Source organism: Oncorhynchus mykiss, chromosome 10 (assembly GCF_013265735.2).
Source record: "Oncorhynchus mykiss isolate Arlee chromosome 10, USDA_OmykA_1.1, whole genome shotgun sequence".
In the NCBI taxonomy this organism is placed as follows: Eukaryota; Metazoa; Chordata; class Actinopteri; order Salmoniformes; family Salmonidae; genus Oncorhynchus; species Oncorhynchus mykiss.
In genome coordinates, this window is record NC_048574.1 from 7,532,676 (window position 1) to 7,546,257 (window position 13,582).

A 13,582-nucleotide genomic window follows, 5' to 3' on the forward strand; every position below is an offset into this window, starting at 1 on the left:
GTGTGTTTGTGTCTGTGTGTCTGTGTGTGTGTGTGTTTGTGTCTGTGTGTCTGTGTGTGTGTGTGTGTGTGTGTGTGTGTGTGTGTGTGTGTGTGTGTGTGTGTGTGTGTGTGTGTGTGTGTGTGTGTGTGTACAGTAGACCTTAATCTCTGACAGCACGGGCTACATGTTTCTGAACAGCTTGTAGTTAAGCCCATTTGTTGTGTAGGAGGGGGAAGGGAGGTGGGGGGAGAGGACGTTGTGTGTGTGGGTGTGTGCGTGCGTGCGTGCGTGCGTGCGTGCGTGCGTGTGTGTGTGTGTGTGTGTGTGTGGCCGTTCCATACCTATAGCCGTCTTTATCTCCGTGCCATTCGCCGTCCTCATGGTAACCTTCAGCTGGGTCTGTCTGCACCTCACCATGGACCTTGACCCTGCAGGAAACACACAGTTCAGAGGTCAGGGGTCAGAGGTCAGAGGAAGCAACCCAAGGGAGACCAGGGACATGTTAAATCAGGGACATGTTACATCAGGGACATGTTAGAGCTCTTTGGTCTTGGCCATAGTGGAGTTTGGAGTGTGACTGTTTGAGGTTGTGCACAGGTGTCTTTTATACTGATAACAAGTTCAAACAGGTGCCATTATTACAGGTAACGAGTGGAGGACAGAGGAGGCTCTTAAAGAAGAAGTTACAGGTCTGTGAGAGCCAGAAATCTTGCTTGTTTTTTAAAGGTGACCAAATACTTATTTTCCACCATAATTTGCAAATAAATTCATAAAAAATCCTACAATGTGATTTTCTGGATTTTTTTTCTCATTTTGTCTGTCATAGTTGAAGTGTACCTATGATGAAAATTACAGGCCTCTCTCATCTTTTTAAGTGGGAGAACTTGCACAATTGGTGGCTGACTAAATACTTTTTTTGCCCCACTGTATATCCCCCACTAGAATCCCCATACTTTAATGAAGACAGCTTCTCCATCCTGGAGGGGGAAATCAATCATTTCCAGGTCCAGGGATATGTACTAGTCTGTGGTGACCTAAATGCCAGAACCGGACAAGAACCTGACACCCTCAGCACACAGGGGGACAAACACCTGCCTGCAGGTGTCAGCATTCCCTCCCCCATATGCCCCCCTAGGCACAACTATGAAAACATAACCAACAAAAATGGGTCACAACTCCTGCAGCTCTGTCGCACGCTGGGTATGTGTCAATGGTAGAGTCACCAATAGCTCATCTCTTGGCAGTAGTACTGTAGACTACTTTATCACTGACCTCAACCCAGAGTCTCTCAGAGCATTCACAGTCAGCCCACTGACACCCCTATCAGACCACAGCAAAATCACAGTCTACTTGAAAAGAGCAATACTCAATCATGAGGCAACAAAGCCAAAGGAACTGAGTAACATTAAAACTTCGGGATAGGGGGCAGCATTTTCGCTTTTGGATAAATAGCGTGCCCAAATTCAACTTCCTGCTACTCATCACCAGAATATAAGATATGCATATTATTAGTAGATTTGGATAGAAAACACTCTGAAGTTTCTAAAACTGTTTGAATCATGTCTGTGAGTATAACAGAACTTATTTAGCAATACCCCGAGGACAAACTATTCAGATTTCTTTTTTTTTTTAGGTAACTGTCTATTCAATGAGGTTTCATTGGGAACCCAGATTTCTAAGGGACTTGTTTGCAGTTCCTACCGCTTCCACTGGATGTCACCAGTCTTTAGAAATTGGTTGAGGTTATTCCTTTGTGTAATGAAGAAGTACGGCCATCTTGAAGAAGTGCCACGTTATGTGTACTGTATGATAGTTGCGCAAGACTATGCTCGAGTTTGTTGTCTTCCTGTATTGAAAACAGATATTCCCGTCTTCAATTTGATCGATTGTTAACGTTTAAAAATACCTAAAGTTGTATTACAAAAGTAGTTTGAAATGTTTTGGCAAAGTTTACAGGTAACGTTTGAGATATTTTGTAGTGACGTTGCGCAAATTGGAAGCTGTATTATTCTGGATCAAACGCGCTAAATAAATTGACATTTTGGAAATATATCAATGGAATTAATCAAACAAAAGGACCTTTTGTGATGTTTATGGGACATATTGGAGTGCCAACAAAAGAAGCTCATCAAAGGTAAGGCATGATTTATATTTTATTTCTGCGTTTTGTGTTGCGCATGCAGGGTTGAGATATGCTACCCTCTTTGTTTACTGTTGTGCTATCATCAGATAATAGCATCTTATGCTTTCGCCGAAAAGCCTTTTTGAAATCTGACATGTTGGCTGGATTCACAACGAGTGTAGCTTTAATTTGGTGTCTTACATGTGTGATTTAATGAAAGTTTGATTTTTATAGTATTTTTTTGATTTTGGAGCTCTGCATTTTCCCTGGCTATTGGCCAAGTGGGACGCGACTGTCCCGCCTATCCCAGAGAGGTGCTATAGATGGAAGGAATGCAGTTTGGAATCCTACCATAAAACAATTAGGCAACAACAAATTCAATCCCTTTTAGACAATTTCCTGGTTAAAATGTTCCACTGTTATAGTGAAGGTGTAAACTTGGCAGTAGAAAATCTTAACAGTATATTTGACCACTGAGCTTCCCTATCAAATCTAAAAATCTCAAATAGAAAACCGAAGAAAATGAACAATGACAAATGGTTTGATGAAGAATGCAAAAATCTAAGAAAGAAATTGAGAAAGCTGTCCAACCAAAAACATAGAGACCCAGAAAACCTGAGCCTATGCCTTCACTATGATGAATCACTAAAACAATACAGAAATACACTACGGAAAAAGAAGGAACAGCATGTCAGAAATCAGCTCAATGTCATTGAAGAATCCATAGACTCCAACCACTTCTGGGAAAATTGGAAAACACTAAACAAACAACAACACAAAGAGTTATCTATCCAAAATGGAGATGTATGGGTAAACCACTTCTACAAAAAAATTGTTTACCCCTATAACAAAGAATAAAGAGCAAAAACATATAGAGGATCAAATACAAATCTTAGAATCAACAATTAAAAACTACCAGAAGCCACTGGATTCTCCAATTACCTTGAATGAGCTACAGGACAAAATAAAAACCCAAAAAGGCCTGTGGTGATGATGGTGTCCTCAATGAAATGATCAAATATACAGACAACAAATTCCAATTGGCTATACTAAAACTCTTTAACATCATCCTTAGCTCTGGCATCTTCCCCAATATTTGGAACCAAGGACTAATCACCCCAATCCACAAAAGTGGAGACAAACTTTACCCCAATAACTACCGTGGGATATGTGTGAACAGAAACCTTGGGAAAATCCTCTGCATTATCATTAACAGCAGACACGTACATTTCCTCAATGAAAACAATGTACTTAGCAAATGTCAAATTGGCTTTTTACTAAATTACCATACAACAGACCATGTATTCACCCTGCATACCCTAATTGACAACCAAACAAACCAAAACAAAGGCAATGTCTTCTCATGCATTGTTGATTTCAAAAAAGCCTTCGACTCAATTTGGCATGAGGGTCTGCTATACAAACTGATGGAAAGTGGTGTTGGGGGTAAAACATGCGACATTATAAAATCCATGTACACAAACAACAAGTGTGCGGTTAAAATTGGCAAAAACCACACACATTTCTTCACACAGGGTTGTGGGGTTAGACAGGGATGCAGCTTAAGCCCCACCCTCTTCAACATAGATATCAACTAATTGGCGCGGGCACTAGAAAAGTCTGCAACACCCGGCATCACCCTACTACCTACTACTACCAACACCCGACACACCAGTCTACCTACCTACGTCATTTCCGGTCACGGTCATTTCCGGTCACGACTTGCAGACTTGTTTTTGAGTTGCTGTGCGTTTTGTTGCCAACCTGTTTTGCTACCTGACAAATTTACGGTTTTTACTTTTTAATTACCGTTTATATTTTTGTTTTTTCCTACTCAACTTTTTCACTCCGGACGCTTTATCTGGACACGGTTCGTCAGGACCTCCAACAGCCGAAGCTAAGTAGTAACATTAACATGATGCCTTCTAATTGCAGTCGCTGTACTCGCCTTACGGCGAGGATAGCTGTGCTACAAGCCCAGCTTCAGACGCAATCGCTAGGCAAGGGTAATTTCAGTGTAGGAAAGGATGCGACCGCGTCTGTGCCACCAGTAACTACAGATAGTAGTATAAATCCCCTGGCACAGTCCCCGCAGCCGGACATCTTTCTCACGGTTTCTGGAAGGAAATGCTGTAGGAACGCTCAACCGGTGTCGCTCATTCAGCCGACAGAAACTTTCAACCGGTTTTCCCCATTAAGCAGCGGGTCGGAGTCAGAGGCCGAGTCTTCTCTGGTCTCTACTCCTCCCGTTACGGGGTCTGAGACGCCGAAGCTTCCCACCATTAGCTCTGACAAATTGAAAACTCTAGTCATTGGCGACTCCATTACCCGCAGTATTAGACTTGAGAATCATCCAGCGATCATACACTGTTTACCGGGGGCAGGGCTACCGACGTTAAGGCTAATCTGAAGATGGTGCTGGCTAAAGCTAAAACTGGCGAGTGTAGAGAGTATAGAGATATTGTTATCCACGTCGGCACCAACGATGTTAGGATGAAACAGTCAGAGATCACCAAGCGCAACATAGCTTCTGCGTGTAAATCAGCTAGAAAGATGTGTCGGCATCGAGTAATTGTCTCTGGCCCCCTCCCAGTTAGGGGGAGTGATGAGCTCTACAGCAGAGTCTCACAACTCAATCGCTGGTTGAAAACTGTTTTCTGCCCCTCCCAAAAGATAGAATTTGTAGATAATTGGCCCTCTTTCTGGGACTCACCCACAAACAGGACCAAGCCTGACCTGCTGAGGAGTGACGGACTCCATCCTAGCTGGAGGGGTGCTCTCATTTTATCTACCAACATAGATAGGGCTCTAACTCCTCTAGCTCCACAATGAAATAGGGTGCAGGCCAGGCAGCAGGCTGTTAGCCAGCCTGCCAGCATAGTGGAGTCTGCCACTAGCACAGTCAGTGTAGTCAGCTCAGCTATCACCATTGAGACCGTGTCTGTGCCTCGACCTGGGTTGGGCAAAACTAAACATGGCGGTGTTCGCCTTAGCAATCTCACTAGGATAAAGACCACCTCCATTCCTGTCATTATTGAAAGAGATCATGATACCTCACATCTCAAAATAGGGCTACTTAATGTTAGATCCCTTACTTCAAAGGCAATTATAGTCAATGAACTAATCACTGATCATAATCTTGATGTGATTGGCCTGACTGAAACATGGCTTAAGCCTGATGAATTTACTGTGTTAAATGAGGCCTCACCTCCTGGCTACACTAGTGACCATATCCCCCGTGCATCCCGCAAAGGCGGAGGTGTTGCTAACATTTACGATAGCAAATTTCAATTTACAAAAAAAAAAAATGACGTTTTCGTCTTTTGAGCTTCTAGTCATGAAATCTATGCAGCCTACTCAATCACTTTTTATAGCTACTGTTTACAGGCCTCCTGGGCCATATACAGCGTTCCTCACTGAGTTCCCTGAATTCCTATCGGACCTTGTAGTCATAGCGGATAATATTCTAATCTTTGGTGACTTTAATATTCACATGGAAAAGTCCACAGACCCACTCCAAAAGGCTTTCGGAGCCATCATCGACTCAGTGGGTTTTGTCCAACATGTCTCTGGACCCACTCACTGTCACAGTCATACGCTGGACCTAGTTTTGTCCCATGGAATAAATGTTGTGGATCTTAATGTTTTTCCTCATAATCCTGGACTATCGGACCACCATTTTATTACGTTTGCAATTGCAACAAATAATCTGCTCAGACCCCAACCAAGGATCATCAAAAGTCGTGCTATAAATTCACAGACAACACAAAGATTCCTTGATGTCCTTCCAGATTCCCTCTGTCTACCCAAGGACGCCAGAGGACAAAAATCAGTTAACCACTTAACTGAGGAACTCAACTTAACCTTGCGCAATACCCTAGATGCAGTTGCACCCCTAAAAACTAAAAACATTTCTCATAAGAAACTAGCTCCCTGGTACACAGAAAATACCCGAGCTCTGAAGCAAGCTTCCAGAAAATTGGAACGGAAATGGCGCCACACCAAACTGGAAGTCTTCCGACTAGCTTGGAAAGACAGTACTGTGCAGTACCGAAGAGCCCTTACTGCTGCTCGATCATCCTATTTTTCTAACTTAATTGAGGAAAATAAGAACAATCCGAAATTCCTTTTTGATACTGTCGCAAAGCTAACTAAAAAGCAGCATTCCCCAAGAGAGGATGACTTTCACTTTAGCAGTGATAAATTCATGAACTTCTTTGAGGAAAAGATTATGATTATTAGAAAGCAAATTACGGACTCCTCCTTAAATCTGCGTATTCCTTCAAAGCTCAGTTGTCCTGAGTCTGCACAACTCTGCCAGGACCTAGGATCAAGAGAGACGCTCAAGTGTTTTAGTACTATATCTCTTGACACACTGATGAAAATAATCATGGCCTCTAAACCTTCAAGCTGCATACTGGACCCTATTCCAACTAAACCACTGAAAGAGCTGCTTCCTGTGCTTGGCCCTCCTATGTTGAACATAATAAACGGCTCTCTATCCACCGGATGTGTACCAAACTCACTAAAAGTGGCAGTAATAAAGCCTCTCTTGAAAAAGCCAAACCTTGACCCAGAAAATATAAAAAACTATCGGCCTATATCGAATCTTCCATTCCTCTCAAAAATTTTAGAAAAGGCTGTTGCGCAACAACTCACTGCCTTCCTGAAGACAAACAATGTATACGAAATGCTTCAGTCTGGTTTTAGACCCCATCATAGCACTGAGACGGCACTTGTGAAGGTGGTAAATGACATTTTAATGGCATCGGACCGAGGCTCTGCATCTGTCCTCGTGCTCCTAGACCTTAGTGCTGCTTTTGATACCATCGATCACCACATTCTTTTGGAGAGATTGGAAACCCAAATTGGTCTACACGGACAAGTTCTGGCCTGGTTTAGATCTTATCTGTCGGAAAGATATCAGTTTGTCTCTGTGAATGGTTTGTCCTCTGACAAATCAACTGTAAATTTCGGTGTTCCTCAAGGTTCCGTTTTAGGACCACTATTGTTTTCACTATATATTTTACCTCTTGGGGATGTCATTCGAAAACATAATGTTAACTTTCACTGCTATGCGGATGACACACAGCTGTACATTTCAATTAAACATGGTGAAGCCCCAAAATTGCCCTTGCTAGAAGAATGTGTTTCAGACATAAGGAAGTGGATGGCTGCAAACTTTCTACTTTTAAACTCGGACAAAACAGAGATGCTTGTTCTAGGTCCCAAGAAACAAAGAGATCTTCTGTTGAATCTGACAATTAATCTTAATGGTTGTACAGTCGTCTCAAATAAAACTGTGAAGGACCTCGGCGTTACTCTGGACCCTGATCTCTCTTTTGAAGAACATATCAAGACCATTTCAAGGACAGCTTTTTTCCATCTACGTAACATTGCAAAAATCAGAAACTTTCTGTCCAAAAATGATGCAGAAAAATTAATCCATGCTTTTGTCACTTCCAGGTTAGACTACTGCAATGCTCTACTTTCCGGCTACCCGGATAAAGCACTAAATAAACTTCAGTTAGTGCTAAATACGGCTGCTAGAATCCTGACTAGAACCAAAAAATTTGATCATATTACTCCAGTGCTAGCCTCTCTACACTGGCTTCCTGTCAAAGCAAGGGCTGATTTCAAGGTTTTACTGCTAACCTACAAAGCATTACATGGGCTTACTCCTACCTATCTCTCTGATTTGGTCCTGCCGTACATACCTACACGTACGCTACGGTCACAAGACGCAGGCCTCCTAATTGTCCCTAGAATTTTTAAGCAAACAGCTGGAGGCAGGGCTTTCTCCTATAGAGCTCCATTTTTATGGAACGGTCTGCCTACCCATGTCAGAGACGCAAACTCGGTCTCAACCTTTAAGTCTCTACTGAAGACTCATCTCTTCAGTGGGTCATATGATTGAGTGTAGTCTGGCCCAGGAGTGGGAGGGTGAACGGAAAAGCTCTGGAGCAACGAACCGCCCTTGCTGTCTCTGCCTGGCCGGTTCCCCTCTTTCCACTAGGATTCTCTGCCTCTAACCCTATTCAGGGGCTGAGTCACTGGCTTTACTGGGGCTCTCTCATGCCGTCCCTGGAGGGGGTGCGTCACCTGAGTGGGCTGAGTCACTGATGTGGTCATCCTGTCTGGGTTGGCGCCCCCCCCCCCCCCCCCCCCCCCCCCCTTGGGTTGTGCCGTGGCGGAGGTCTTTGTGGGCTATACTCAGCCTTGTCTCAGGATGGTAAGTTGGTGGTTGAAGATATCCCTCTAGTGTTGTGGGGGCTGTGCTTTGGCAAAGTGGGTGGGGTTATATCCTTCCTGTTTGGCCCTGTCCGGGGGTGTCCTCGGATGGGGCCACAGTGTCTCCTGACCCCTCCTGTCTCAGCCTCCAGTATTTATGCTGCAGTAGTTTATGTGTCGGGGGGCTAGGGTCAGTTTGTTATATCTGGAGTACTTCTCCTGTCCTATTCGGTGTCCTGTGTGAATCTAAGTGTGCGTTCTCTAATTCTCTCCTTCTCTCTTTCTCTCTCTCGGAGGACCTGAGCCCTAGGACCATGCCCCAGGACTACCTGACATGATGACTCCTTGCTGTCCCCAGTCCACCTGGCTGTGCTGCTGCTCCAGTTTCAACTGTTCTGCCTTATTATTATTCGACCATGCTGGTCATTTATGAACATTTGAACATCTTGGCCATGTTCTGTTATAATCTCCACCCGGCACAGCCAGAAGAGGACTGGCCACCCCACATAGCCTGGTTCCTCTCTAGGTTTCTTCCTAGGTTTTGGCCTTTCTAGGGAGTTTTTCCTAGCCACCGTGCTTCTACACCTGCATTGCTTGCTGTTTGGGGTTTTAGGCTGGGTTTATGTACAGCACTTTGAGATATCAGCTGATGTACGAAGGGCTATATAAATAAATTTGATTTACTAGAATCCAAAGTCAAATGTTTGCTGTTTGCTGACAATCTGGTGCTTCTGTCACCAACCAAGGAGGGCCTACAGCAGCACCTAGATCTTATGCACAGATTCTGTCAGACCTGGGCCCTGACAGTAAATCTCAGTAAGACCAAAATAATGGTGTTCCAAAAAAGGTCCAGTCGCCAGGACCACAAATAGAAATTCCATCTAGACACTGTTGCCCTAGAGCACACAAAAAACTATACATACCTTGGCCTAAACATCAGCGCCACAGGTAACTTCCACAAAGCTGTGAACGATCTGAGAGACAAGGCAAGAAGGGCATTCTATGCCATCAAAAGGAACATCAATTTCAACATACCAATTAGGATTTGGCTAAAAATACTTGAATCAGTCATAGAGCCCATTGCCCTTTATGGTTGTGAGGTCTGGGGTCCGCTCACCAACCAAGACTTCACAAAATGGGACAAACACCAAATTGAGACTCTGCACGCAGAATTCTGCAAAAATATCCTCCGTGTAGAACACCAAATAATGCATGCAGAGCAGAATTAGGCCCAACCAAATCATGAGAAAACAAAAAGAGAATTACTTGACACATTGGAAAGAATTAACAAAAAAACAGAGCAAACTAGAATGCTATTTGGCCCTAAACAGAGTGTACACAGTGGCAGAATACCTGTCCACTGTGACTGACCCAAACTTAAGGAAAGCTTTGACTATGTACAGACTCAGGCAGACATGGCTCTCAAGAGAAGACCGGCTATGTGCTCACTGCCCACAAAATGAGGTGGAAACTGAGCTGCACTTCCTAACCTCCTGCCCAATGTATGACCATATTTCCCTCAGATAACACAGATCCACAAAGAATTCGAAAACAAATCCAATTTTGATAAACTCCCATATCTACTGGGTGAAATTCCACAGTGTGCCATCACAGCAGCAAGATTTGTGACCTGTTGCCACAAGAAAAGGTCAATCAGTGAAGAACACACACCATTGTAAATACGACCCATATTTATGCTTATTTATTTTCCCTTGTGTACTTCAACCATTTGTACATCATTGCAACACTGTATATATACATAATATGACATTTGTAATGTCTTTATTGTTTTGAAACTTCTGTATGTGTAATGTTTACTGTTAATTTTTATTGTTTATTTCACTATTGTATATTATCTACCTCACTTGCTTTGGCAATGTTAACACATGTTTCCCATGCCAATAAAACCCCTTGAATTGAATTGGATGGATAGATGCTCTGAGTTCAAGGTGAACATTGGATGGATGGATGGATGGAACATAGATAAATAGATAGATAGATAGATAGATAGATGGGTGTTATTCAAACCATTACAACCATTGCATTGTCTTCAAGATTTGTAAATAATCTCTGCACAGGCTGATGGCAACACGTGTCTCTATGGTAACAGGAATACAGGATACAAAAAGCTTGCACATACTTGCATGAAAGACCAGTCCCTACAGCCTTGTTACCAACGAGTGTCTCAAATGAGAGCTGAAGAAACACCAAATTGTGCCTAGAATAATGAATTACAGATGATGCTATCTTCAGTCTCTCTCAATTCAATTCAATTCAAGGGCTTTATTGGCATGGGAAACATATGTTAACATTGCCAAAGCAAGTGAGGTAGATAATATACAAAAGTGAAAAAACTATAAAAATGAACAGTAAACATTACACTCACAGAAGTTCTCTCTCTCTCTCTCCCTCTCTCTCTCTCTCGCTCTCTCTTTCATCTGTCTCTCTCTCTCTCTCTCTCTCTCTCTCTCTCTCATCTGTCTCTCTCTCTCTCTCTCTCTCATCTGTCTCTCTCTCGCTCTCTCTCTCTCTCTCTCTCTCTCTCTAGGTCGATGTTGGTTCATCATGGTGGAACGCTCCATGATGAATGAAGTGTTCCTCTGGCCATATGACTAAGTGTCTCTCTGTCTAATGATGTTTGCTGGGACCAAGAAGGCTCTCTAATTCAGCTCCTGTCCCGGGATCTGTGACCTGGGTCCTGGGTGGTGCCTGACAGTGATGGACTATGGCCATTGTTCTTTTTTCCTTAGGGCCACATACACACTGTAGCATAGCAGTTGCACACCCTTAGAAAAAAGACTGCTGTCTAGAAACTCACATGGTTCTTCGGCTTTCCCCGTAGTAGACCCTTTGAAGAACCCTTTTTGGTTCCAAGTAGAACCCTTTTTGGTTCCAAGTAGAACCCTTTTAGGTTCCAAGTAGAACCCTTTTTGGTTCCAAGTAGAACCCTTTTTGGTTCCAAGTAGAACCCTTTTAGGTTCCAAGTAGAACCCTTTTAGGTTCCATGTAGGACCTTTTACACAAAGGGTTCTACATGGAACCTAAAAGGGTTCTCCTATGGGGACAGTCGACAACCCCTTTTGGAACCATTTGTTCTAAGAGTGTACTCCTTCCTTATCATCTCCAGCCTAGACAGTCCCAGCCTCAACCCCAGCTACCAGCCTCTGCCAGTCCCAGCCTCAACCCCAGCCTCAGCCCCAGCCAGACTCAGCCCCAGCCAGCCTCAGCTTCATCACCAGCCTCAGCCCCAGCCAGCCTCATCCCCAGACTCATCCCCAGCCAGCCTCAGCCCCAGCCAACCTCAGCCCCAGCCAACCTCAGCCCCAGCCTCATCCCCAATCTCATCCCCAGCCTCAGCCCCAGCCAGCCTCAGCCCCAGCCTCATCCCCAGCCTCATCCCCAGCCTCAGCCCCAGCCAGCCTCAGCCCCAGCCAGTTTCATCCCCAGCCTCATCCCCAGCCCCAGCCAGCCTCAGCCCCAGCCAGTTTCATCCCCAGCCTCACCCCCAGCCCCAGCCAGCCTCAGCCCCAGCCAGCCTCAGCCCCAGTCTCAGCCCCAGCCTCATCCCCAAGCTCATCCCCAGCCTCAGCCCCAGCCAGCCTCAGCCCCAGCCCCAGCCTCATCCCCAGCCTCATCCCCAGCCTCAGCCCCAGCCAGCCTCAGCCCCAGCCAGTTTCATCCCCAGCCTCATCCCCAGCCCCAGCCAGCCTCAGCCCCAGCCAGTTTCATCCCCAGCCTCACCCCCAGCCCCAGCCAGCCTCAGCCCTGCCCCACTGCTGGGTTACTCTGAGTTATAGGCACAGAGAAGCAGAGGCTGACAACCGTCCAGGACACATACTTTATGTCGATCTGAGTGAGATGAGAAGTCTGATGACGTTTAACAGGCTCAACTCTTTAGATTGGATGGGACTTTGGTCTTTTAGAGCAATTTATTTGAATTATCCTTAAGGAATATCTCCCTTTTTTCAACACCTTCATCTAAGGTACCATCTGACCATAGAAATGGAATGAATTTGCTTAATAGTTATTAATGCCAATGGCATCACCTCAGATAGATAGATAGATAGAGAGAGGAATGGTGTCTAAGGTAATGCGGGGGGAGGGGCAGACAGACAGGTTGTGCATCAAGGCCTCAGGCTAATGTCCAGTCCACATCGATCTTTCTCAGATAGAACTTTGAAGGCGTTTAAGACCCGGTCCAGTACCCCTGAAAAAGCCTTACTGTGTGTATTTCCCTGGTTATATTCTCCTCCTGCCATCCGCACAGCCTGAAGGGAGATCTGTGACCACACTGGTCTGGAACGGAGGCCATTTGTTAATGAAATATTCTCTCAGAAATTGTGTGACAGGTTTCGATTGGTTCTCTCAAACGTTCCCTTGGGGGTTGATTAGAAAATCCAACCGTTGTAATGGAAGAGGGCTCGGTGTCTGTGTCTGGGTTGTGTGTGGGCTGTGTGTGGGCTGTGTCTGGGCTGTGTGTGGGATGTGTGTGCTGTGTCTGGGCTGTGTCTGGGCTGTGTGTGGGCTGTGTGTGGGCTGTGTATGGGCTGTGTATGGGCTGTGTATGGGATGTGTGTGGGCTGTGTATGGGCTGTGTGTGGGCTGTGTGTGGGCTGTGTGTGGGCTGCGTGTGGGCTGTGTCTGGGCTGTGTGTGGGCTGTGTGTGGGCTGTGTGTGGGCTGTGTATGGGATGTGTGTGGGCTGTGTGTGGGCTGTGTGTGGGCTGTGTGTGGGCTGTGTGTGGGCTGTGTGTGGGCTGTGTGTGGGATGTGTATGGGATGTGTGTGGGCTGTGTGTGGGCTGTGTGTGGGCTGTGTGTGGGCTGTGTATGGCGAGAGTTAACCAGTAAAAGCATAGCACGATGCACTGTGCCGACAACATCAAAGAGCAATTCCAGACTCTGAAGTCAGGAGGACTTGGAGAGTTAGGCGTTAGCCAGACTACCTTCCGGTCATCTTAGACTGAAATCAATGGAGGAGCTGAGATATGAGAAACACTTAGAGAGGAAGTTAGCAGTAGGGATGAAGAATATCTTGTGGTGGTTATTGCTTGTTCTACAGAATCTGTGTGTGCGTGTGTGTGTGTGTGTGTGTGTGTGTGTGCGTGCGTGCGTGTGTGTGTGTGTCTGCCACATGGCTCTTCCTGGTCAGAATTACCAATGAGAAAGGCATTTTGAAGGGCTCTGATCATGATTGGTCAATGCAGAGCAGACATTATGACCTATGGGAGCAGTAGTATTCACAACGC

General features: G+C 45.1%; 1 protein-coding gene across 1 annotated transcript in view; it reads right to left on the reverse strand.

Annotated features, from left to right (window-relative positions):
* LOC110533304 (serine/arginine repetitive matrix protein 3-like) overlaps positions 1-13,582 on the reverse strand; it is a 189,165-nt gene that overhangs the window by 51,062 nt on the left and 124,521 nt on the right. The window contains exon 4 of the mRNA XM_036989600.1: positions 324-410. Coding sequence (XP_036845495.1) covers positions 324-410 — 87 coding nt within the window. The remainder of the gene's footprint in view (positions 1-323; positions 411-13,582) is intronic.